Source organism: Pelmatolapia mariae, linkage group LG4 (assembly GCF_036321145.2).
Source record: "Pelmatolapia mariae isolate MD_Pm_ZW linkage group LG4, Pm_UMD_F_2, whole genome shotgun sequence".
NCBI lineage: Eukaryota > Metazoa > Chordata > Actinopteri > Cichliformes > Cichlidae > Pelmatolapia > Pelmatolapia mariae.
The window spans coordinates 12512971-12540734 of record NC_086230.1 but is presented as its reverse complement, the minus strand read 5'-3'; the positions used below and the strand labels follow the sequence as shown (position 1 = coordinate 12540734).

Here is a 27764-nt window from a genome sequence, read left to right as displayed (position 1 = left end):
CATTAACGTTTCTCTCCCTGGGAAATACAGCAACTCTACATTTTGTTACACATTTTGTTAAACTGCACAGAAACAGCTTGTGTTTGGTGATACTTGTTCCATTTGAAATTATCTGCAACTTAAAAAAAATGCTACTCTGTTTATACCCTCTCCTCCTCTGTGCCACTAGCTAGATTGCGAACTACCACAACCACAACTTTACCTCTGCACCATGAACGTATTACACGGAAGAGAAGGAAAGAGGGGAATGCTGAAGGTGGGATCTCATTATCTTATTATTTTTACTGAGCAAGTGCTTCCTTTTTGCACCACACAAAAAAATAACCTCATTTAGTAATGACATTCATTACCCTCCCTATCAGATTAATAACTCATTAACTGAGCACACACAAGAGCACAGTTCCAGATATTTCCATCCCTCTTTAATCCTGAATATACCTAAAATAGTTGTCTCAGGCACATTTGCTGAGAACACAGAAGTCCCACCCATCTTCTGTTTAGACCTTCTGTTTGTGAAGAGCAGCCAATCAGAAGAGAGCTAGCTTAAACAAAGAAGAGCTAAAACAAAGATTACATAAAGATCATATATGAATTCTGGAAAATGGATTCTACTGTAAAAGAATTCAATTATGGAGCTGGAAATTAACTTAAAAGCTCCCTTTGAAGTTTACGTGGCTTATCCTTGTTTCTTCCTTGTGTCTTCAATGTGACTGACAGCTGTGAAACGATATAGTGCTTTACTTACAGTGCATGCTGTGTATTTACCCTAGTTTCTTATAGATGTCATATTATATAGTATCTAAATATAACTTGAAAGGAGGGCAGTAAGAATGTATGTAATACGTGGAGGAAGGCTTTAGCACAGAGTTTGGATTCACCACATAAATATTCATGACTCTGACGTCAAGAGATGGCACTCCACGTCTTGATTTTATCGATTCAAATGGATGACGGGATTACGAGAGTCTCCGTGCCACACTAGGATTGAATGCCACTCTGCTTTTGTTCCTCCAAACTGCCTCCATATGAGCCTTTTTGTCAGCCTGTCACGCTGCTCATCTCCTCTGTTTCAAAGAGATGTTATGACCGTCACCTATGTTTCATTATTGCATTTTCTTTTTTCCTGTTTTCATCTTGACACAGTGTTTTTTTTCCTCCTTCGTGATCCTCTCAGCTATTTTACCCCACTACCACATTGTTCCGTTTTAAAACCCCACCCTCCCACTGAGCACAATGCTACTATCGTGATTGCTTTCTTCAGCTCCAGTAGCCCAATAACAGAAAATGCCCCCGTTATGCTAATAGCCCATAAAGACACTGAGCATTTACCAGCAGGAGCCCCACGTCAGATTATTTCATAGCGCAGTGGCAGTCAGTAGTGTCTTTCCTCCTAAAAATAAAACAGAAATTTGTGACAAATATATTTTTTGTCTGAATACTGAAGGTTTCTGTACCAAGTTTTTGTTTAGTAATGTTCCAGGCAAGTGCCGAACATCACACACAAGTACGAGTGTTTGTGAGTGAATGTTTGTGTCCCACTTGGGCACCCCCCTATAACAGCTGTTTGTGACTGAATGAGGCTCTGAGGGAGAATAGCTGCCAGCTTTGATGTCCTAATTATTTATCTCCCTGTCTGTCTGGTTGCCTGTTTGTCTGTCTCGATACATGCATCCAGTGACTGAGTGAGTATTAATTCACTCATGGACGAGTATTTGACTAACCTAACCCGCACTGTTAAACTTGTTATTTGAGCTCATATTTTCTATCCTGTGTTTTATACGGCACACTGGGAGCAACACCGGACCACTTGAGTACAGTGAACTCATTGTCATGTTCAAGAAACCAATTTGAGATGATTTGAGTTTTGTGACATGGTGTGTTATCCTATTGACAACCAACATCATAAATTGGGTACACTCTGGTTATAAAGGGATGGACATAGTGAGCAACAATACTCACATAGACGGTGGCATTTAAACAATGCTCAGTTGGTACTAAGGGCCCAAACTGTGAAGAAGAAACAAAGAAACAACCATGTCACATTCAAAGTCACTTAAATCACCTTTCTTCCACATTCTGATGGTTGCTTTTGAACGTCAGCAGGTCGCCCTGGCTGTGGCTACATGCCTAGATACACTGAGTTCCTGCCATGTAATTGGCTGATTAGATATTTGTGTTAACAAGCAGTTGGACAGGTGTAGGTATGGTAATGTGTTTCATGTTCCAAATGTTACTCTGGAACTCAAAAATATCAATTATATGCCCATAATAAGAGTCTGCAAGCAGCTTTGTAGAGGATTTACCTATGACATTATCTTTGTATTTAAAGATTAGCTTTGCAAACACTTGATTTGAAATCAAAATATTGATTAAATTGACATTTTGACATTAAGTCAAAGATTATCTTGAAAGGTTGTTTTACAGTATTTCCCAAATGAAACTGCAAGTTTCAGCCTAGTGGCTCGAGGAAATATGTCAGGGGATCATCACAAACATGCATGCCTGCAACAAAGGTTGTTGTAACTCCTCCAGTAAATGCTGAGATAGTTCAGTTTGGTGTAAAGCATCAGAGTCCTGACACTAGCATCCCAAGAGCCATGTGGCTATAATGGCTACCAATCCACCGAAATGCTTTTCTCAGTCATGTAATGTCAGTCCAGTGTTCGTAGACTGGCATCCAGCTTTGCGAGTTAAAGCTGCAGACTGAGTGGGTAAATGTTGAGTTCGAGAGAGAGACGATTCAGCTTTCAGAGAAGGTCAAGCTGTGAGTGAGGAGCACTCAGAGTCATTGTCACTGACAAAGAGTGCAGCCTCATATGTTCACGTGTGTGTGTGTGTGTGTGTGTGTGTGTGTGTGTGTGTGTGTGTGTGTGTGTGTGTGTGTGTGTGTGTGTGTGTGTGTGTGTGTGTGTGTGTGTGTGTGTGTGCTGCTTGAGTGTAGTAACACTATGGCCATCTGAAGCGTGAAAAAAGGCTCAGAGCTGTGAGTTCTGCTCAAGCAGAAAGACAAGAGGGCGAGAGGAGGAGGGGAGGAGGGGAGGAAAGCATCAACGGTTAAAGATATCGGTGGAAGGACGATTAGGAGAATCAATGATACCAAGGAACGAAAGAGGATGGCAAAAAAAGAAGAAACTGGTGCTTTTTTTGCACTTTGGTCCAAAGAGTATGCTTTCTCTCCATCTGCAATAAGGCACAAAGTATGGGCCTTCTGTTATAGTGAGGATATAGAAAAAAGATGAGTAACAAGGGATTCACTCCATGGAAACAATCAGAAATTCACCAATGCAAATAATTGCTGCTTTTTTCCTGATTTAGTAAAGAGAATTAGAAATCTTTAGGTTCTGGACTGTTCACCAGCTAAAGCTGAACAATTTAGAGACTCCTCATTGGGCTTAAACCCCAAAATAAAAAATTACAGATAGCTTAGAAAGACTCATACCTTCCTATGTAAACAAGTAATTTGCAGTTTTTCATCACATCCATTATTTTTAACAATGCAGTGTTTTTGTCATGAAACCTGAGCTTAGTTTAGACTTGTGCGTTGCGTTTATTAGCCCAGGTGAGTAGCCAACTCCATGCAGCAGTTGTTGTTGGGTTGAGGTTAAGGCATTTCCAGTTTCAAGACAACTTATACAATCAAAAAAGGATTCTTCATCCTCAGACCCTTTTATTTTATTAAACTCATCAAACCTTCTACACCGATAAACATGGCGCATTAGTTTGAATACAATGCAACTGCAATATATAAGATAAAAGGTTTGTTTATTCAAATAATTAACCAATGAGGAAAATATGCTTGGTATAAACTGAATGTGTACTATAAATATATGAATTTCATTTGACCACATTTTATTAAATGTAACATTTTACATTGTACTTTTGCAGCAAAATGACACGGACAGTTTACATGTAATTACATTTATTTGGACTGTAGACAAAAGAGGCAAGTTGGGCATCACAAAAACCAGTATTATTCATTTTAATACATTTGAACCAAAGAAAATCTAACCTTCGCTTGGCTTTGATTAGTATCATCAAGGCACTGGATACCCCTACCTGAGGTATCTCCTGTATTTATTGTTTAAGGGGTTTCAGCCAGATATCTCTTTTGGAAATCTACCACAGTTTTCCATAAAGGAAAGGCTGGAAGCAACAACAAACAGCTTTCCTGGCTCAAACCAGTGGGATCCTCTAAGGCAGGGATGTCAAACTCATTTTACATCAGGGGCCACACAGAGCTCACATTGATCTTACGTTGGATGGACCAGTGAAACTTCATTACTTTAGTGTAGTATGGGGGGAAATTATTATTGATAGGAAAAGCTGTAAAACTTATGAAAGGTTAAAATCTATATGCGCTCATTCACATTTTCCAAAGCTGTCTGGTGGGTCTTTGCAGGGCAGATTCTGACCTTATGTTTGACACCACTGCTCTAAGGCTTTAACTTAAACAACCAGGCCAGAAAGGAATAATCTGAAATAATACAATGAGATGAAAACCCCACGGTACTTTTCAAATTCACCGAAGTGGTGTTTAAACTGTCAACAAGGGCTGGTGGCACACTCAGCCTCATTAGTTCTCACTTATCCACCAATCAGCTTTTCATCTCAGCCTATAAACAGACCGGCCATATGGTTACTATAGACCAGATGCATAATTATACATGTGACAAGAACCTATATAATGTATGTCAGACAGAAAATTAGAACCTGCTGGCGTTCCAGCAACAATAAAAGTACTGATTGTGATACTTTGATGATTCACTGTATCTAACTATAATTTTTTGTCGTGACGCAGATGATTGCATCTAATGCTTCCTTTTCTTCTAGTTGATATAGATTTCCGTACACAGACACTATAAACAAATTCATATTTAAATAAAACATATGCCTAGAATTTAAATATGCATAATCACACACACACATAAAGCAGAGGATATAATTGTTTCCAAGCAGCTCTTTGATGGATGAGTCACTGAACATATCCTGTATTATATCACGATAAGAAGAACATCAGTTTAAAGGCAGCAGCTGTTTCCCTTTCATCCTCTCCCCCTCTTTTTTCCTTCTGCATCTCTCCATCCTCCCACTGCTTTCACAATGGTATGCTAAGCCAGGGAAGATAGGGCAAATCCCTCCTCTGAGCAGAGCAGGCTGGAGAGAAAGGAACAGAGCGAGAGACTGAAGGAAGAAAGAGGACTGAGTGCAGAAGCACTCCTCTCTCATCTCTCCTTTCTCTGCCTTCATTTATCTGAGTCCAACCAATCAGCTTGCAGTCCAGCACTGTGTGTCGGTGCACGGCTGTCCCCTGCCACCAACCTGTGGCGATGATGTCACAGGCCCTGCTTCCTAAGCCATACTTGTTTCCTCAGTTTTTGGTTCCTCACCTCCTTCCTATTTACATCATTGCTGTTAGTGCTGCAGAACTAGTTTCGATTTTTTTTTAAAGATTAGCTGAACCCTAAACATGAAACTGCAGTCACCAGCCAGTGAGCCTGTACATCCACACATTTTCTTAACAGCTTTTCCAATTCAGGAAAAGCTGTCACAGGCCCAGAGGCAGGAAACACCCTGCTCACCGGTATATCACAGAGCTAACACAGGGAAGCCTGGTGAACCCAGGACCATGCAAACACAGGGAAAGGAGGGGAAGGACAGGGCAATGGACTTTTTCACCAAAATGGAATTTTTAAGACAATCCTGGGCATTTAGAGGATGTCTGAGGAATGAAGGTGTACTGGTACTCATTTTCAAAAAGAAGGGTGACGTGCAGAGTTGTACAGAGGGCTAAAGCTAATGAGCTTCATGAGAAAGAGTTTTTGAAACTAGATTTAGATGATTGGTCACGATCAGTGAACAGAAATGTGGCTTTCAGGCTGAAAAAGAGCACTACAGATGTGATGCTTTCTGTAACAGTGTTGATGGAGAAGAAGGAGCTCCACTATGGGAGACAGAGGGACATCGCAGGGTGAGCGGTTTGGAGACAAAGTTAAAGAGTGCAAAGAGGATAGTGGATGCACTGAAGAAGGGATATTGAATATGGAGGCCAAAAACACCTTAAAATGTACATCTACTAACCATCTACTAAGAACAGCTGGAAACCCAAAAGTCACTAATTACAGAAATTAGACTAACTGAAATAGGAGACTTATACAAATAAAACGGGGCAAAAAAAGAAGCATGTTTTACTTTGACTGTTGCTCCAAATGAGTCAAAATCTGAACCTTTTAGACTGACTTCATACTGCACCATACTAAAATTCAGCCAACAGGAAAGCATCATAAATGGTGCTTTGTGTCCCTCTAGTGGATTATTTATACTGTACACTAACCCAATGGTGCCTGATGTGTAGTCTTACTTGATATAAATAATGTGATTTTATTCCATCCTCTGTATAACTTCCTTGTTGTTGTTGTTTTTTGCTGTTTGTTTATTTCTTTGTTTTTCTTTAATGGAGATATTGGTTACGTTGAAAGGGGACGTAATTTAAAGAAAAGAAGAAGGAAGAAAGGAAAAAGAACTAAAAAGAAGGGCCCTTCAACGCTAAGAAACAACAAGAACACGGACTCACCCTTTAATGTATGGACGCTTGTTCCTGCCACAAGCAAACAAACAAATACATTTTAAAAAGTTCAAATTTTGGTTTATTATCTCAAATTTCAGAAAAAATAGCTAGAAATTAAGAAAATAACTCGAGATTTTAAGTTATCAAATCAAATATTTTGGATGGCAAAACTAGTTGAGAAAGACACGACAGACCCAAATAAATGACAAGTGCTCATAGGAGCGTTTAAAAAAAAAAAAATCTTAAATTCTAACCTCAAGACACTGTCTCACTTAGCCTACTATTATTTTATTAAATTACAACATTATGGTATAACCAATCTTCATCAGCTACAAAACATAGTTATGATTAGACATGATGTAGCAGGCTTAAATTCTCGCTGTCCTCACTAAGAATTGTGCCAGGATATCTCACGGCAAAGATTTTACAGATAATATTATAATTAAAGAAATGTTTAATTATTTAACAACAAAACATGACATTGGTGAAATTACATATGCGCTGGTTAGAATAACTACATTCTGCAAAGAGTGATTTGATGTGTTTGTTGTTGGGTTTTTTTTAAAATGCCTTTCTTAACGATTTAACGGACGAAACGAAGATTTTGCTGCAGTATTTCTCCCTTCGTTGCTATCTGCGCAATACTCACTTTGGTATTGCGCAATTAGAAGCGTTTTATTTGGATGCGTTGAAAGCGTTAGGAAAATGTGCGATCTGTTAGCTCTATAATCACCACGCACGGCTGAGTGAGCTGGCGTAAAGTTGGAGGCTCGGAAGTTGCGGGGTGTCACGTGAACGCGGCATCAGCTGCAGCGTGCCCTGTGCTGACGAGCCGTTGCTGGTGGAAACAGCTGGTGGTTTCTGTCAGCGAACTCCTCGAGATCGAGAGCAACGTTATTGCGAATAAAAGTTCAAAATAGACTCGAAACCGACTGAAGGCGCTCTTATTTAAATTTCTGCGGCTGTCGGAGCAGACGTCGGGTCATGTCATCCCGTAAAAGCCACTTTTTGTGAGGCACTTGTTAATTGACGCTTCAGCCTGTTAGCACTGAACCGCTATCGCTCGGTGCACCGGCTGCTAACGTCAGCTAGCTAACTTTGTAGTCCCATAGCAACTGGCACAGTGCAGGTTTCCTGGCATCGCAGAAAAGCTGTCAGCTGTCGGTTTTTAGTCAACTTTGGACTGAAGGAGGTTTTTTTTCTCATCATGCCTCACATTCATTATAAATTTTCCTCCAGACTCAGCTACGACACGGTGGTTTTTGATGGCGTGCACATCACGCTGAATGAGCTGAAGAGGCAGATCATGGGCAGGGAGAAGCTCCGAGCCGCGGACTGCGACCTGCAGATCACAAACGCGCAGACCAAAGAAGGTAATAAAACATGAGTGTGCACTGATAACAAGCTTGTTTAAACTGAAGTCAACGTCTTCAACTTTGTCGGAAAGCACGTGGTTCTGCTATCACAGCTGTTTGGAGACAGAGGTAAGCGGTGCGTCACCTCTTTCAGGTTAAACAGGGCAGGGAGTGGGGGGTCCAGAAAAGTCAAGCTAGGACAAAAGGGCCTAATGAATGGACCACATTCCTGCCGCTTTTACGCCTCATGCTTTTAATCGTGAGGCCTGACGGTGGTGGTGGGTGAGCCCTGTCAGTGCATGTGCAAGTCTCAGGGGAAGCCTGAGTTAAAAATAGCAAAGGTGGAACAGGAGCACCTCTTTATTCATTACCATACGCTTAAGAGCTCCCAGATGCGCATGCACATGAATCCGTTATTAGAGTATTTGCTGTCATATACTGTGGCATGAACAAAAGTAAACATGGCCAAAAAATAGATTAAATATGTAATGAACTTTGTAAGAGGATGGGGGTGGATCAAATGAGTGTAATGGAGCAGGTTTGTTGTGAATATTGCACATGAGGGTGATACAAGTTCGTTGGGATGTTTGGCTATTGTGGGGCGGCTGTGGCTCAGGTAACAGAGCATGTCATCAAGCAATCAGAAGTTTTTCATGAAGTTATAAGGGCTCAATGCTGGCTGCTGAGACAGACATTTTTCACAAATGGATAAATCTATCTTTGTTGCAATCCCAGCATATTTTAAGACTTTACATTATTACCTATTTGGCTTGTCAGTCAAGCTGAGACCTAATCTTATGCTCTTATCTTCTTTCTTTTTGTAAGATTCCAGTTAAGATTCTTTCTCGTGAGCTAATCATTACCCTTAAAGCCTCACTATCTTCATCTCTCCCTCTCAGAGTACACTGACAGTGGCAGTCTGATCCCCAAAGGTTCATCTGTCATCGTCAGAAGGATCCCCAGCTCGAGCAGCAAGACCCACAACAAGTGAGTCTATGTTTTTGGAGTTGCCATCTGATTTCCTGCACTGTTATTAGTCCCTGCCATAGCAAAGGCTCCACCCTGCCTGAGCAAGCTACAACCTGGAATCCAAAGCTTTACCTACAGTTTTGAGGTTTCACTGCAAGAGGACTTATCAAGAGCCAGGTGTAGCAGTGGATACTAGCTAAAGATTCAGTTAAGCTAATAAGAGTCTACCTTGACCCCAAAAAACCAACCCCCAAAAAACAATAATTTTAATAAGCAAAAGAATCTTAATTTGCTTTATTTTGTCATTGACTGTAAAGCTTTTGCTGTGGTTCATGAAAAGCACTGGTTTGCAGGTAGAGGCCATTTCAGTTTGAGGATTTTGCATGACATGACCATGAGAAAATACTCTGAGGAAACTACATGGTGACAAACTCAGTGGTTACCCAAATCACTGGTCAGGCTTACGCAGTAGAACCAGCAGTGTTGTGGGTTTTATGCTTGGAAAGCAGGACCTCGCTGGAACAGACTGGCGGTCATGTGACTAGCCGTGTCAGCACCCTACAGACTGGTGAGAGGAATGAGGGCTAATTAGTGGCGTAACACTGCCAACAAGATTAAAAGCAGAAAATGAGCTCTCCACCTGCATGAGGGGACTTGTTTATCCTCAAAAAAGCAATAACAAACAAACAAAAAATCAACAATAAATCACAATCATTTCTAATTATGTTTCTAAAAAGAGCTTGGACACTTTTTAAAATGTAAATAAAAACAATGCAGTGATCATTCATACCTTGTTTTTATTAAACATTGTCCAAACAAATATCAAGTGTATCTAATTTAGAAAATATTCTGTAATGAAAGGCATGCTATGCTTTGGCCAATAGTTTTCTCAATAGTATTTCTCAACATAAGATCTACAAAAAAAAAAGGATTTCGTCACCTTCTGTAATTAATGTAATTAAAAGATTTTTGTAATCTAGCAAAATCTCTAGATGAGGGAGTGGAACTAACTGTATGTGCTCAAGAAAACTATTGTTGGTCATGTGGTTCATTGCTGCATGTACAAATGCAGGTTAATAGTTCCCAGAGACTTAAAAAATGTCCCTGTTCTAACTTTGTGTGAACATTTTGTTGTTAATTCAATATGAGGATATTTTCAAACAAAATAATTGTCAATGTTGACATCTTTCAATTACATTTCAATTTGATTTTATTTATATAGCACCATATCACAACAGTTGCCTCAAGGCGCTTATTCATTTCATATAACACTTTCCCAAATCTTATCATTTCTGTATATTTTACTTCCCAGGAGCCAGACTTTTATTTATTTATTAAATTAATTTAAAGTGGTGTTCAGCAATAGTTCTCAAGGCTTTCTGAAAGTCTTTCAATGCTTTTCTTTGGACATTGGCTGCTTTTTTACTCATTTTCAGTCCAGTCCTCATCCTTGATCATTCTTAGAGGCGTGGTTTTGCTTTGGTAAGCCCCTTAATGCTGACCTATGCATAAGACGACTTGGGAAAATAATCATTTGAACCAAAGAACCAAATAGAAATAAGTTGTATCTTTAGACACTTTTTCTACATGTTGTTACATTTTACACAAGCATCCAAATTTTGGAGGAATGGGGGTTTATAGAAGTTTAACAATATCAGTTTAGCTTTCCGCCCATGAGATCCACACCAAGGATTTAGTCCACATATCAGGAAGAACCCTGAACTCTGAGGTGATTCACTGTTTTCTGTTCCATCAGATCTAAACAACACAAGAACTGAACTTTAGCCTGTCTGTACCTTTGTATTAGCTCTTCTGATACACTCTTCTGAGTGTGTTAACACTCCCAATGTGTCTCTCAGAAACAGAAAATATTCATCCTTTTCAGTTTTGCTAGTTGTTCACAGGTGCCCATGTGAACAACTGGCTTTGCTGGCATTTCAGAAATTGCCCTTTTCGTTGAGTGGACATCAAGAACTGCCCTCCTGGGGTATTTCCAATGTAATCACAGGGGACAAACTCTGCATTCCTGCTCTGTTTGTTTTTAGGCCAATGTGGAGCTTCAGCAGTGTGAGTAGGCAAATCAAGTAGGCAGCTTTCAGGGTTGTTGTTCTTGATATATAAAATTATGTATGTGTGGTACTGTCCCTGCTGTGCACGTCGGCAGGGAATGCTCTGTATGGAAAAACACAGAAATCTTATTTTAAGGTCACTGCGGGAAGATATCTTCTTGATTTGTTTAATGCACGCTGCTGTAACCTGATTTGCCTGCTTTGTCTGCATTTTTCTTAACAAGAGAAAGCACTCCGTTGTAGATTTCATTATCCATCACTTTCACTGAAGCAGCTTTTAAAAGTGCTCTTTAATTTACATGGAAAGACTGTTTGGATATGGACAACTGACTTCTGTCAGGGAAAAAAAAATAAATCTGTGCCTCACACCGTCGTAGAGGACTCTGGTTTAAAAATGTTTTTTTGTTGTTTTTCAGTGAGCGATCAGAGGTCCAGCTTCACCACGCCTTTGGAGCCAGCAGAGCAGTATGTAGCCAAACCACATCCCACAGCACTTTGCCTTCAGTTCCACAAAACACACACTTTTTTTTCTTTTTTTTTTAATAAAGGCTGTGTCTTTTAAAAATGGCAGGCTGCATTTTATAACAAAGAATAATAATACATAGAATACACGTGACATGCATCGTTTTCTTTAATTAAGCAGACAAAATGGATCAAAGCTGATGGGAATCTCAGTATATGTATTTTACAATCACAGTATAACAATTTAAGTGTTTGATATAACTGATTAAAAAAGTTTAAAAAAACATTTAAAAAGAAAAAAGTTTACAATTAAACAGGTCGTATGTGCTCACTTTTATTAAATAAATGTTCTCAGCTGTTATGTTATCAAGCTGCTGTGTCACCAGTCAGCGTCTATTGTTGAAGATTGTTCAGTATCTGTCTGTGGGAGGTGGAGCTGCGCGGGTGGGTCAAACATTATCATGCAGGCCAGCTATTCACAGCTGATAAACCCAACTGTGTAATGATGCTGGCACTGCCCAGTTGTGCCTCATCCAGAAGCCACTTTAGCACTTTTTATGGTCTAAATTCTATCAACTCTGGGCAAATACTGCATAGCTTTAATTTATCAGGCTGCTGTAAAGTTTCAAATTCTTACTGATGATTTATAATGTGATTAATTTAGAACCACCATAATTGAAATCACTGCCTTGGTGTAATGGACACCGTTATTAGAAGACACCCTTCAAGTGGAGAAATATGCAGATTTGTGCTGAAATTAGAGTTGTATAGCCATGTCATGTTACATGCCTTTAAGTAATAAATGCCATCGACTGCTAAAGTAACAGAGCTAAAAAGGCTTATTCTCTGATCTATAACAAGAACAAAAGAAGCTCATTCCTCAGGGACCAAGCTGTGCATTGTAAGTATTTCATTCTAAAACACTATAGTGCGGTCTTGTGTGTAATTCAGTTAAAGATGGTAAAGTCAAGCTTTCACTTGCTGCAGTCTTAACTGGTGTGCACTGACCTGATTTCTCTCTTTGGTTTCTCAGTAGGAGAAGTGTCTGCTAGTCTTTTGAGTCTGTTGGACCGACTTGGACAGACTTTTTAATTTTGTGTTGTTGTTGTTTTTTTTTTCTACCAATAAAGTTATTTATATCAAGCTGTGTTATGTATTGAGTATGTGTTTCTTCACTGTGGAGGGTGACGCTAATACACTTCTACACAGAGAAAAGACAATGGAATCACAGGCCATTTAACAAGCTTATAGGGCCACTCCACCCATTTTATACTGGATTCCTCGTGCTGGGGGGCTTGCACAATACTGGTATTGGGAATCAAAGCTGTAGAGACAGAGAGCTGCAGACCAAAAAGACATCACCTGAAATTCACATTAACAATATCATATAGTTCAGTCAAGAGGTGTTTCTTTTTGATTTGAATGCTGCATTTTAAATGTGACATTAACTTTAAGGTTTAAGTGGCGGCTTTAGCTATAAATTACATTGTAAGTGGTGTAAGTGTGAATTTGGACTTTTTAGATGTTTACAAAAATGTGTTACATTAACAAAGAATTGTAGCCACAACACTTAACATCAGCAGCTCCTGTATAACATAACTTGAGTATAAATTATTACAGCTGACGTCCTTAAATGATGATATCAGAGCGAAACAAACAGATGTTTCAGAGTACCATCTTTTGACCTTCATAACGTTGAACATTGAGTCATATGTGTACTGTATGTGCCTTTTTTTGTGAATGTTGCATATCTTTTTGAAGTAATGAGGATACTCCCATGCTGGTGAATTTAATTTCTCTGTATAGTAGGAGCTTCAGCTAATGGCTCACTTCAGGGATGTTTTATCTTTATCTTAGTTTAATTTACCCTATTTGGCATGCTTTCTGGCCTATCAGCCAAACATTTGTACAAATCAAAATACTGATCTACATGAGGCTAAAGACTCATTAAAGCAGTTACAGCTCTGAAAGTTGCACAAAACTTTCACAACAGTCCAACAGAGACATTCTGGTCTTAGCCAAAGTCTCAGTTTCAAGCTGGTAAAGCTCACAGGATTAATCCTCTTGGGGCCATGCGTGTTTCTGCATGCGTGTTTCTACAGTGTTTCCATTTAAAGTCTACTACACCAGAACCTGTTAAACAGGTTTTTCCTGTCCAACAATTCACAGCCTCTGTCACACATGCAGTTTGGATTTCTTTCTTTGCTCCTCTGTTCCAGCACAGTAGAGGAGGATAACATAAATAGATGCTCAGACAATAATAATAAATGCCCCCCCCCCTCAGAAAAATGCTGGCTGGACAAGTGTACATTCCCAGGATGCTTTGTAAAGTTTTCTTTACATTTTAAATTGAAGAGTTTGGAGAAATGCAGTGTGAGCTGTGTGGACAGTGATCAGTCACACTGTGAAAATCACAGATGGATGCTGATGCAAATTTTATGTTCATTTAAATGACACTTGTTACTTTCAGTTTGTTTTACGAAATCACAACTAAAACTTTGTGAATTGTGGTTTAGCCCAGTTTGGGGGTAAAAGTTTGTAGCTCAAATGTCTTGTTTTGTGTATGCTTGTATGTCAAACCTCAAACTTTATTTTCAGACATTTTTGGATAAACAATTTTAATCTTTTTCCACGAGCTGGGTAACCGGGGGCGGCCGTCATGATTACTTTTATGAAACTTTTTTTGTGTTTAATTCTAACAGATGGATGATCACAGTTCGACAAGAGCCTTGTCCTTTTTCTCCAAGGTAATGCTATTTTCTATTTCTGTTACGCACGTTTATCTTGGTTTACATGCTTCAGTCCAAGCTGAACACTGATCCTCACCCGACGTCTTTGTGTATGCTGCGCATCATGCATTTAGATGCAGATGGCTAACCTGGTTGATGTGGATGCATCAGAGGAGGATAAGATCAAAGTTATGATAAATCAGTCCATCTATGACCCCATGAAGTGAGTCATGTATCATCACACTGTCGAGTTTCCATCTCTTAAACTCTTCTCATGTTCTCATATCTCTCTTTACGTTTTCCTTCTTTATTGGTTGATGTCCTTTTTACATTACACATTCTCACTCGGCTCTTCCTATTATTCTCCAGTGTAAACACAAAACCCAGCAATGCCCTTTCTGCGAATTACACCTGTTATCGCTGTGGAAATCCAGGACACCACATCAGGAACTGTCCTTCCAGCGGGGTAAGACCATAATGTATCTGTTAAGTGACTTAGCTACTTGTACAAATCGTGAATTGAAAAATAAACCTGGGTGAGTATAGAATGTAGAAATGTATAATTTCTTTGAGTGCGGATAGTGTTTGCGTATGCACATGTGTACTTCAGATATCTGTAATGCTTTTCCTGGATTTCTGTTATATTTATTATTTAGCCAACATATTAAAAACGGCCAAGGTTCCAGATAATGAGATAAGCACATGTGCAGTTTCTTTTTACTATTGGCTCCATATTACATCAGCGAGTTATCCTAATATGGTCATCTCAGAGAGATACCTCTGGCTGTGAGCACAAAAGCTTCACCCATCTGCTTTTCAAACTTTCAGTTTGCAAGGATGAGGCAATCAGAGTATCTTGTTTCAGCTATTCATGGCTGAGGATTTATTTAACATATCAATCATGCAAAGCTAGTCTACTAGACAAGAAAAAATATTTTTTTTAAATATAAAGCTGGAATGTGTGCCTTTAAATGTAGATGTTTCTGTCTTTGACAGCAGGATAAAAACTCTGAGGCACCTGTGAGGATAAAAAAGAGCACGGGCATCCCACGTTCCTTCATGGTCGAAGTGGATGATCCCAACATAAAAGGCGCCAAGCTGACCAACTGTGGGCGCTATGCAATCCCTGCCATAGATGCGTGAGTGTAAATTAAAGTGTTACTATGTGTGTTTATTAATGTTTCTTTTGTTTGACAGTTAGGAAATAAATTAATTTACACTTTTTCTTAGAGTTTGCCTTCAGAAATGCATTTATTATTCATGGCATAGATTGAACCAGGTACTGGAAACATTCCTCAGAGATTTGTCCACGTTGACATGAGAGCATCACATAGGTTGCAGATCAGTCGACTGCACTTCCATGATGTGAATCTGCTGTTTGACCACATGCCAGAGGTGTTTTACTGGATTGTGTGAGCTCATTGTCATGGCTAAGAAAGCTGTTTAAGTTCATTTGAGCTTTGTGACAAAGTGGATTATCCTACTGGAAGAAGCCATCAAAAAATGGGTACACTGTGGTCATGACAGACATGGTCAGCAATAATATGGAGCAAAGCAACTATACTTAAACAAAGCTCACTTAATACTAAGGGGCCCAAAGTGTGCCAAGAAAATATCCCCCACAGCATTACACCACCACCCTGAACTGTTTATACAAGGCAGCTTTCAAGCTGTTAAGTTTAAGGTCTGACCCTGTCATTCAGATATTTCTGCAGAAATCAAGACTCATCAGAACAGGGAACATTTTTCCAGCCTTCCATTTTATAATTTGGGTTAGCTTGTGTGAACTTTGGTCTCAGTTTCATGTTCTCAGCTGACAGGAGTGGCAGGTAGGTTGGATATGTTGTGCATTCAGAGATGCTCTTCTGCATACCACTGTTGTAACGAGTCGTTATTTGAAAGAGAGCTGTATTTTATATAGATAGATGTCCTCCTTTTCAGTCCATGCTCTATACTTTTGGCTTATTAGTAGCCATTTTTGTAAGTCAAATGTCAAATTAACAGCCTTCTCTTAAAGGTACCCAGTTGAAGTAAATCTAGTTAAAAGCATCCTGTTAATAAATAAAAGTCAAGAGGCTTTATTGTCATTTCAACCATGTGCAGCAGTACAGTACACACTGAAGCGAGACAACGCTCCTCCAAGACAATGGTGCTACATATAAAAGACAATCAACACAGGACTACATAAAGTGCAAGTGTGAAAAAAATTGCAGGAATTGCAAAAAAACCCAAAACAAAGACAGTGCAACACCAGACAGAACAGAACGATACAAACACAAGACAGCGCAACAGAAAAGTGCAATAATGATGCTGGGCTGGACACAAAAGTAAATGTGCATGTACTTTTTTCTGTCCATAGAGAGGCATATGCTATTGGCAAGAAGGAGAAACCTCCCTTCCTTGCACAGGAGCCCGAGTCTGAAGACCAGGATGATCCCATACCTAGCGAGCTCCTCTGTCTGATCTGTAATGAACTGCTGGCTGATGCCGTGGTCATACCCTGCTGTGGAAACAGCTACTGTGATGAATGTGAGTGTCTGCTACACACACATAAGATAAATTAATAGTTTAAACATCTAATCACCTGAACCTAATATATCTATATATCCAGTTCTTACTAACTCAAAAACTTAATTACACAAAGTACAAAATTGTAGAAATGTTTAAGTGTATCACAGATATCAGCAAAAATGTGCAAATATTGCCTACCAAAAGCAGCAGAAACACGAGTGCATGTACAGTCTGTACTCTCGACAGTGAAAGCACGGCACTGCTTCAAACTGTAGGACTGTGTCACATTATTGTACAAATAAACAGTGCTCTGGTTGCTCTTTAATCTCCTTTTCTCTCACTCAGGTATTCGCACTGCCTTGTTGGAATCAGAGTACCATATCTGTCCCACCTGTGACCAATTAGAAGTCTCTCCTGACACCTTGATAGCCAATAAATTTCTCAGACAGGTGAATTGACAGAGTGATAATAATTATATATTATAGATTAAATGTTTGTAATAATGCTTTCTTTTTCAAGGTACAGTTGATGTTGTATTGTTGATCTGTAACGTCATACCAGAAGATTCAGTATTCAGCATTCACTTTGCTCTCCATCCATTTTTCTCCCACCACAGGCTGTCAACAGTTTTAAGAAAGAACAAGGACAAGACAAAAGCTTGAAAAGAAAACCAGCCACCTCCCAGTCTCAAAATCTAACTCCAGCACCAACGCCTGTCCCTACCCCACCCCCTCTGCCCATGCAGAGCCAGCCACAGAAACCTCAGCAGTCATCCCAAAGCCAGCAGGTGAGCCTTTTAATAATGTGTTTCACCTGGCAGGCAGGAAAAATAAAGAACCTGCAAATAATATAATTACTGTTTTCTTTGCAGGATAAGACCTTTGGTAGGTCTCTGCAACATTCTGTATTTACCCAAAGAAGAAACATGCATGTACACATGTCTCATATCCTGATATAAGTCATCTGTTATCCTGATAATGATATAAATCACAGTATAGTGCATTTTCTGTAAATTCAGTGAATATTTTATATAATAACCAAATCAAAAGTACTTTTTAACATATCAATATCAGCCTTACGTTAACCTGTAGCAACACATACTAAATGACCCCACGCAGTAACATAAGAGCTTCTATATATTTTCTATATATTTACAAATATAAGTTGTAATGGCCACTATTTTCTTCTTCTGGTTTATTTTGAGCACCCGATGGCTCTAGCCCCTCGTTTAGGAATGAGAACCCGGATGTTTTTTTGGCTGGTCCTTCCTGTGGTGCCGTGGTAACTATTGCAAAGCGTCATCTAAAGGAACAATAGACATTTTAATATCATCACTTGATATATTTTGCCATATCGCACAGTCCTAATGTACTATATTCCTCTATTGTAAATTATTGGTTTCATTTATTGGCTTTGATGAAACGTTTCCCAAATGAGGTGCAGTGATCCAACTTTTTCAGGCCTGATATTGATACAGACCCCTTGGCTTTGGGTATCTACTGAAAAGAAGTTCCAGTACTATTATTAAATTAATAACCTTTCTCACTGTAAAGAAGAGGCAACATTAGACTTGATTTAACAAAATCATCCCTTAACTTTATCTTTTTTTAAAGGGACAAATGAAAAGAATATGAAATGCTAAATTCATATTTACGACTAAAATCATTTTTAAAACTCTTGCAGTTTCCTTTAATTTGCAGTCATGATAGTTTCTTCTTACCCGGTTTCTAGTTTTATTGTGTGTGCACCGTATTGTATAAGGAGTGTAGCACACAAGAAGAAATTGTTGAGAAAACAATGGTAATAAAGTTCACAACAGCATATTAAGTTTTATTGCACTTATGTTAACAAGCAATAAAAAGCTGTCCAAAAGGTATTTAACCTGAGAGACAAAATAATAAAGAGAGCGACAGAGCTGATGAGGACTCGATTCAATTAAGATCTATTTGTGGTAAACTTACAAAGTTACTAAAAACTAAGAAAACTTTGTTTTCTACTGCTGTTGCAAGAGTAAAATACCTCTGTTTTTTCACCATTTGCTGTTAACTTGCTCTATAAGTTAGCTCATCTTATGTGTGGCACAGCAATCGTAAAAAAAACCATCTAATTTAATTTAATTCTGTAGATCAGCCCAGTAAATTAGCCATCATTACGAATAATCATTTAAGCTTTGGGATTCTGTTTTAAAAAGATCTTCCTTAGCATTCATGCTTCCTTGTTTGTTCCATTGGATTTTGATCTCTGCAATGTTTTCTTGGTATACCCCCTGTTCAGGACTCTCTTCTGGATCATCTAAAGACTGCAAATACACCACCACAGTCTCAAGTCTCTGAGGTTCAACCTGCAACTACAGACCCAGCCTCTGAGAATGACACAGCAGGCACATCCCTCCAGCCTCTAGAAAACCAGCTGGAAATATCTGAGAAGTATGTATAATATTACACTGATTTTTACATGGGTATTTCTACATCCACATTGTGGACGATCGTCATAATATTTGAGGATGTTGAAGATGTCCCACTCCAGCCAGAGAGCACTGAAAACACACTTAAAGCTGTTTGGGAGGTCCTAGTGTTGCCTGACAATGAAGTAACGCTCGTTGTCTAACGATAAACTGTGAATTTAACTACTGTATTTCCAATTTAAAATCAAAGGGTTTTAAAATAGCTGGTGCTGCTATTTATAAAAAAGAACACTTTGGAGTAATTTCACTGTAGCTACAGCTTTGCAGTGTTGCTAAAGAGGTAAGAAGAGGAGAATTTAAATGATTGCGATCATGTTGTGCTGACTGTGATGTATTTACTCAGTGAGATTGAAGGAAAGATGTGCAGTGACTCAGCAGGTGCTGCCCTGTCTGGAAAGGTTTCAAACAAAGATCCGACTGATCCACCGTCACAGCCCATAACACCGGTGAGGACATTCATACAGGAACAGTCATTCTCACTCAATAATAACGTTTTTTTGTTTGTGTTTTTTAATGAAATCTTGTGGCATTTGTGTCTGTTTAGGATAATGACACTCCAGCAGCAGAGCAGCCTCTGACAGGTAGCGTCAGTCAAGAGAATCAACACTCCTGCTCAGGTGAGTGACTAATAAACATTATCAGTGTGTGATAATCTATTCCCTACTGTTAGCCTTGTGTTTAGACACATGCCAGTAATGTCACTAAAATCAGGAAATAATGAGGAAAAAAAACACTTTTTCTTTGAATCAACAGGTCCAACCCCAGTATACCCTGAATCCTCAGTCAGCTTGGAGAGGTCGGTAGTGTGTGTTTCTGAGTTAGGGGTTTGTATTTTCCTTTTTCCACTCATTAAACACTGACATCTTTTACCTTTCATGTACCTTCCTTATAGCTCTTCTTCATCTTTGGTTTGTCTCGCTGGAGGAAAGACTGAATCTAATACCCAGCAGCTTTCTACCATCCCCTCCACATCATCCTCCTCTTCATATTCAAATACTCCACCACCTCTTTTTCCCTCCCCACTTTTTCACACGTACTTATCAGCTCAACAGTCGCACAGCACTTACCCTCCTGGATACCCACCTGCCACACCCATCTGGACCCTTCCAGCCCCCCAGGGTACCCCTATCCCATCCCTTTGCTCCTCTACTACCACCTCCTCCTCCTCCATCCCTCGCCTCATTCCCCAGGAGTGGTACAAGTATCAGAGAAAGAAAAAAGAGAGGTCTGTACCTACTTACAGCATTATGTTTATACTATTCTATAGATGTACATGATAAACTGAACATAAAATATATATTTTATATCTTTACATGTCACTTTTTGTCACTCAGGTCACCTCAAAGAGCATCTGGCTACAGATGCTCGTCTTCACATTCAAAGTCTTCCACAACCAAGGCCTCTTGCTCCTACTCTCACTCTTCAAGTCGCTCTGAGTCTCGCTCTCGCTCCAGAAGCAGATCAAGGTATTTTGTGGCCCTTTTACAGAAATGTTATTTACAGTATTTTGCATGTGCTGTTTTGCACCATCCTGAAATGAAAATCTTCAGGACTGACAGAAACTGACTTGTATACTAAAAACATGCAGGACAAATACAGAGCAAAAAAAACCCAACAGCATTGTTATGTTTAAAAACCTGAAAATTCACATTACATTTGTGGAGTAAATAAATAATATAAAAACATTTAGTACAAATGTAGAGTAGTACAAATGTCATTAAAAAATAGTATGTACAGTATAAATCTAAGAGAACTGTAGGAATGATTTCCTGAAGCATTCTTTATGGAAGTGGGGTTGAATTAGTTTGAGGGAAGAAGAGCTCCCCTGCTTCAGTAGTGTAGACTGGAATGGGTGAGATGGGTTGTTTGTGGTGGAGAGCAGAAGACAATAGCAGTACCACTCATGATGATGATGGAGATCTTCTATCAGTACCACAGGCTGGTAGAAGATCTCCAACATCAGAGCTTTCTCACAAAGTAGAGTCTGCTCATTCCCTTCCTGTTCACAGCATTACTCTTGGTCCTCCAGTCAAGTCTGTCATTCAGGTAAATGCCAGAGTACCTGTAGCTGCCCATTGTTTCCACCTGCTAATAATCACACACACACAAACACTCCAACACATACCTCAGGGGTAACTTGGGGTTTAGTAACTTTCCCAAGGGTACAGACTGAAGGGGCCTTCTTGTTAGTGAGCGACCCACTCCTCCACAACCACCTAATAACACCCACCAACCAATAACCATGTATTTTCCATACAGTGAAAACTGTCTTGTGTTTTCTTCTTCTTCTTTAGACACCGCTCTCCCTACTCTCATCAGAGAGACCTTCACACACGCTCTTGCCAGCCTAGCTCTTATACCTACGGTTATAAACGCTCGCGCTCACCTACACCGTCCTCGTCGTCTTCACCTCGAAGGGCTCGTCATTCCAGGTCCAAGTCTCTATCAGGCAGAAAGGACCGCCATCACAGTCGCCATCTTAGCAAGAAGTCATCTTCAAGCAGCAACCACTCCAGGAAGCGGGGAGAACGCTCAGGGAAGGAAGCGGCACACTCGGAGGACAGTATTTCCAGAAACACGTGCACAAGTCGAGCAAACAGCCTGGAGCTGGACAGGGAGTGCTACCTGCAGTGGAAGAATGAGTACAAAGAGTGGTATGAGAAATATTTCAGCAGCTATCACCAGCTCCACCAGCTGCCTGTTCCCCTACTCAGTCTTCCTCCTCCTCCTCCTCCCCCTCAGTGGGTGAGCACAGACAGAAGCAGAAATCAATCACAAGCCAGCTTGAACTCTCGCTACCAACCACAAGATAGATGCCCTGCTGAGATGGATGGCTGCTCCCCCTCGTCGGAGTCATCCAGTGACAGTCGCTCTCCCCCATCTCATTCTTCAAGCGAGAGTCACTCCACACCGTCTCAGTCATGCAGTGACAGCAGTTCCTCTATGTCTTATAAGGCTAATGACAGCCGATCACCTCCATCTCAGTCGTCCAGTGACGGTCGCTCCACGCCATCTGAAGACAGAGCTCAGCCAAGAGCATCTACTGAGAGGTGCAATGAGAAGTCAAGACATAAACAAGTCACGTTTTCAAAGAGTAGCATGGAAATGAAACTGCAAGGACCGAGTACAGACAATAAGCCACTGAAAAAACTGGAGGAGTCGAGCCCACTGAAACATGAACAAAAGAAGAAGAAGAAACAACCTGAAGACAATGGACAGGAGACTTCGCCCCCTCATGCTGAAAACTCTAGAGATGACAGCAGAAAGGACAAGAGGAAGCACAGCAGTGAACCAAAGGCCTGCAAGCATAGTACTCCAGTACAGAAAGATTCAGACCAAACTGTCCTGAAACAAGACCAACCTGAAAGAAAATTCATAGGAAGCAATTCAGAAGGAGAGGAATTCTGGAAAAGAGGCAAAGACTTTAGTGATGGGAAGAGACAGCACAAAGCAAAACCCAACAAAGAGCTAGACGGGACGAGCAAAGAGCGAGAAGAAAACCCTGGAGGCAGCAAAACTCCTGACTCTAAATCAGAGAAGAATAGGAAAAGAAAGAATGAGGATCTGGTGAAGAATGAAAGGGATGGTAGTCTTTCTGGTGAGATGCAAAGTGGCAAACACCTGAAAACGAAAACAGCAGAGGAGCCTGAAAACCGTCTTAGTGAATTCCTGAAACCACTTGACAAAGAGAAGCAAAAAACAGAGAAGAAGTCAGAGAAGAAAACATGGCCTCTGACAGCGAAAGACATCTGGGAGGAAGGGATGAAGGTGAAACCGCAGATGAAGATAAGCATCAACATCAACCTGGATGGCAAAAGGAAAGAGGAGAACGATGGAAAACACGAGGTTACAGGGAAGGCGCAGGAAAACATCAATTACCCTGAAAATAGAGAGGAGGCGCAGAGGGTCAACAGAGGTGAACTAAATGAAAAGGAATCCAGTAGAAACCAGGAAGACCGTTCTGAAGACAAACTGATACAAGGTGAGGGAGAAAAAAGACTGACATGGGACAAATTTACCTTCAGAGATGATAAGGGAGCGATTGCAGGAGAGGAGGAAGACACCAGAGAAAGAAAAGACGATGAAGACGAGAGGGAATTAGACTTATGGCACTGTGCGCTCACAGGAGTGGAGGAGAGTGAGACAGGAAAGGGGGAAGAAGAGAGTTTGAGAGATGACGACAAAGATCAAGAGATGGGAGACTCGCAGAAGGAGCAAGAAAACAAAGAAGCGTGGAAGGAGGAGCTGATGGAAGGTGTCGAGATGGTGACGAGGGAGGAAGGTACACTGAGGTTCAGCTCATCAAGGAGCAAAAATGAAGGCCACCAAGATGGACCTAACACCAAGCTGGGTGATGGCAGGTCAGAACATCACTGCTTTCATTTTTTTTCTCTCAACTGTCTTCATTTTAATCTTTGTAGCTGCATTTTCCAAGAAATGTTTAGATTAAATAAGAATCTTATCTTATCTTATCTGATCCACAAATGTGCAATAACACAAATGTGCAATAATCTTTCTGGCACCGTTGTATTTTTCACTCTGTTGTATATAGCATTTGTATTCTATTTTTATCCTATTGTATATTTTATTCTATTTTATTCTACTGTATATAGTATTCTATTTTTATTCTATTCTGTACAGTTGTGTACTGTATTTATTCTTATTTTATTTTATTCTAATTGTCCTTCATAACTTTTGCACTGTCCACTTCCTGCTGTGACAAAACAAATTTCCCACGTGTGGGACTAATAAAGGTCATCTTATCTTATCTTATCTTATCTTATCTTATAATAAAATATCAAAGTCTAGATCAAAGTACACTACCAGACCTTACCAAGTTGTTACAAGTTGTGGTGACATCGTCATATGTCTTTTTTTCTGTCTGAACACCACTACTGAACCTAAACATGTGTATTCAGTTTAAACTGTTCCTAAACGAAGAACAACAGTATTTCCTTTCACTGGAAAAAGTGGAAGCAGGTAGAAAACCCAAAATTTATCTGAACAGCCATTTGGATTACTATAGTTTTTTTTTTTTACATTAGATAATTAACAAGTAAATTAAGTTCAACACTGTTTTACCTCTAATATAAGAACATAATACCCTGGATTGGTCTTTAACAGTCAGGGAAATATTTTCCTATCAGAGCTTCACAGAATTTGCAGTCTTATCATTTTATCTTTATTTGTCCCACCAGCTCAGCTATTTGTTTATCACATCTTCACAACAAGCACCTTGTCTAACATTCACATGCATTCTTGGATCTCAGATTTTCCTCACTGTTAAAACATGCTAGTTTAATTTTCCTCATGTCTTCAATTGAGTCAGTGGCTTGTTACTCGAGTTAGTCTCTGCAGGGTGGCCGCCCACTGCTCCTAACACATAAAACACAGAACGAAATTTTCTCCGCAGGGATCTACAAAGACTAAAGAACATCCTAGGATGCAATTAAAGACTAAAGAGATCTAGTGTTGCAGCTGTGTATCTTCTTTTATGTGATGTTTAATCTTGTGTATGTGTGTTGGGCAGCAGTGAAGAAGAGAGTTGTCACAGGAGGACAGTGGTGAAAACGTTGGAGAAATACACCCAAGAAAGATGGAAGGAGCTGGTACACATTCAGGTGTGTATGTCAGCCCAGGTTATATAAGCATCCACCACCTAAGTTCATCCCTCCATCCATTTTCTTCCTCTTATTCTACTCAGGGTTGTGGGGGGGCTGTGAGGCAGGATATACCCGGAAAGGTCCCCAGTGTGGGCAGGGCTAACACAGAGAAACAGATAAGTGTATGGGCAATGTAGAACCCTACTTAACTGCATGCCTTTGGACTGTGGGGGGAAGCTGGAGAACCGGAATACAAACTCATCATAGTGAGGCCCCGGCCAGATGGTGGATTCACATATAGGATCTTGGTATCAGGCAACCACTGTGCCACCATTCTGTCACTCAATTCAATTCAGTTTTATTTATATAGTGCTGAATGACAACAAGAGTTGCCTCAAGGCACTTCATACTGTAAGGTAAAGACCCTACAATAGTAGAAAGAAAGCCCTAATTAGATAACCCCCTGTGAACAAGCACTCGGTGGCAGTGAAAAAAAAGAAACTCAAAAAGGAAAAACTCCCTTTTAACAGTCACCTGTTACAACCAGTTGTGGGTTAAGGGAAGGAAACAGGACAACTGATTACATGAGGAAGAGTGCCAGAGATTAATATTAACTAATGATGCTTAAGCTACTATGACTATGACTTACTCCCTTTAAAAAAAAAAAAAAGTCATGACATCTGAGTCACATTGTATTTTTACTTTTATTTCCCAGGCACCCCGATCAACATGGGAGAGAGATGATGAGCAGGATGAAGGAAAAGCCAGAGTTCACACTGACTGTGTTTCTTTGACTCTGCCGCAACCATCAGTGATCAACAAAGCCGAGGGTGACGAGGAACAGCAGGGAGAGAGGCGCAGGGAGAAAGAGAGAGACTCTGCTTGCTCCTGGTCACACAGAAGTGTGGCTCCCTCTAGTGGCAAAGACAGAGCTGTAAGCACCACGTCTGCAGATGCAGGCAGGGAGACGAGGAGAGAGATGGACAGGCAGAGGAACAGAGAGAGGGAGAGGCAAGAAGAGAGGAAAAGGTCAAAAGAACAAACAAGAGAGGAAGGAAGCGGGAGAGACAGGGACAAAGAGCAAAAACGCACTGCCTCTCTCCCCACCTCCTCTCAGTTTTACTCCTTCTCAACATCACACAATGCAGATAGGACAGATCTGCAATACGGGGGCAGCCAGGGTAGCAACAAGAGTTCATCCTGTCCCAGCAGGAAATTCACCAGTGCCAGAAACAGGGAAAGCAACACGATAAGCAGGGAACCCAACCTGCCTGAAAAAGATGCACAGAAAACACACAGAGACCCATCACTGAATCTCAGATACAAAGATAAAAACTACAGCCACTACCACAGTAACCACCAAGATTCATCAGGGAGTGATCGAAATAAAGACAGAGCTCCAGGAACACGCCACTCCCACAGCCGGGGTAAAGGCAGAGACCTGCTCCCCTTTGAATCTCCTGGATACTCTCAAAGAGATTCCCCTCATTTGGGGTTAATGCAGAGCAAAGCTGGAAAAGAAGAGTGGAAACCAAACAAGGCTGAGAAATTCGTCAAAGAAGGCAAAGAGGGGAGAGAAAATCGAGGGATGATGGCTGTGCAGGGAGGAGGTGCCTGGTGGGAGCATGAGGCTGATTATAAAGTGGATGGAGAAGAAAACTGGTTCGGTGGAGGGAGGGATCTGGAGGAAGGGGAGATGCTCAGCAGCCGAAGCAGCAGCGTCGGCTCGTCAGCGAGCCAGGGGAACAGCAAAGACGACAAGAGGACAGAGAAGGAGAGGAAACAAAACAGGCAGAAAAAAGAGAAAAGGCAGGCAACCCCGGAGCAACCGCAGGACGGAGAGCTGAAGAAACACAAACACAAGAAGTCCAAGAAAAGAAGAGAGGGCGCAGAAGAGGAGAGCGGAGGAGAGGGGGCTGACAGGTGGAAACGAAAGGAAAACCACTGATCTCCACTCGGATGTGTCACCTCGACTCTAAAAATGAAGTTAAATTTACTTGAATGATGTTTTATTTTCTCTGACCAACAGGTGCCTGGATTTTGTTTTTTTGTTGTTGTTGTTGTTGTTGTTACTTTTGTTTAATTTTTGCTCCAGGATACGTTTTGTATCACGTTAAGATCTTCATAATTAATTTATAGCATTCGCAATCCTCGTATAAAATTGTGAAGAAATGGCACTTTATACAAAATCACAAAAAAAATGAATGTGACTGAAATCACACTGCGAAGCTTAACGCTCTTGAATTATTTTGACTTGAAGGATTTTTGCACTTGTTTACAACTTGCTCAGGACTGCCAGCAGTTACGATTCACATGAATCTGCTATGGATGGAAATCTTACATTTTGAATAGTCAGTCAATAATTTGCCTTGCCTCGCACAGGGGTGCGTTTGGATTACTGAGAAAAAGATTGTGATCATTTAAAATGCACAGCCTACTGTGAATATTTAGGATTTAACCTCTGTGTTGTATTTTGTTTATTTATTAATTTTTTTTATGTTTAATCTAAAAACTGCTGGATAGATGAATGATTTAGTAGAGGCAAATTTAGTTTTTCCTGTTTTGAGGGAAATAAATAATAATTTAAAAAAATCTAAAATCTTGTGTTTCTGTCTGGATGTCTGTTGGTACTACTAGTGAGCACAAGTGGTAACTCCAGGTTTAATATACAGTACATCTACTTCACTGCACTTTGGATTTGGCTTTCTATTGCATCATATAATAACAGCAGCTATTTATGTACTATTCTGAAAATCAGGAATTGAAATTTCAATTTCAATTTGAGTTTTTGTGTTTTATTCAGTCTAATTTTATTCAGAATGAATTTTCATAATTCAGTTTACTCTTGATTATTTGAATTTTTTTTAGTTTTATTAGTTTCAGTGTTTGCTTTAGGTTTTTTTTTTTTCAGAATAATATTACATGAAGAGCATATGTGAGAGACAAGATTTAGGAAAATGAGCACAATGGTTAGAATAAAAACTTAGTTTTAAGAGTTTATTTAAATTCTTGTAACCATCCAAAATCTCAGCACATC

General features: G+C 40.1%; 1 protein-coding gene across 4 annotated transcripts; it reads left to right on the top strand.

The window, feature by feature from the left end:
* Positions 1-206: 206 nt before the first annotated feature.
* On the top strand, positions 207-27334 carry rbbp6 (retinoblastoma binding protein 6). 4 transcript variants are annotated; one of them, XM_063471497.1, is made up of 20 exons: positions 207-256; positions 7805-7938; positions 8820-8907; positions 11375-11423; positions 14123-14167; positions 14284-14372; positions 14519-14615; positions 15146-15288; positions 16509-16678; positions 17006-17109; positions 17277-17447; positions 18935-19086; positions 19468-19570; positions 19669-19741; positions 19878-19920; positions 20017-20349; positions 20459-20590; positions 21419-23485; positions 24655-24745; positions 25443-27333. In XM_063471497.1, exons 2-20 carry the CDS (start codon positions 7872-7874, stop codon positions 26673-26675), a joined length of 5250 nt encoding a protein of 1749 aa, XP_063327567.1. In that variant the 5' UTR covers positions 207-256; positions 7805-7871; the 3' UTR covers positions 26676-27333. The 4 variants fall into 4 exon arrangements, with proteins under 4 accessions (XP_063327567.1, XP_063327565.1, XP_063327563.1 ...); XM_063471495.1 differs by lacking the exon at positions 207-256 and having other exon boundaries at positions 7403-7938; positions 15149-15288; positions 25443-27334; XM_063471493.1 differs by lacking the exon at positions 207-256 and having other exon boundaries at positions 7403-7938; positions 25443-27334.
* The last annotated feature ends 430 nt before the right edge of the window (positions 27335-27764 follow it).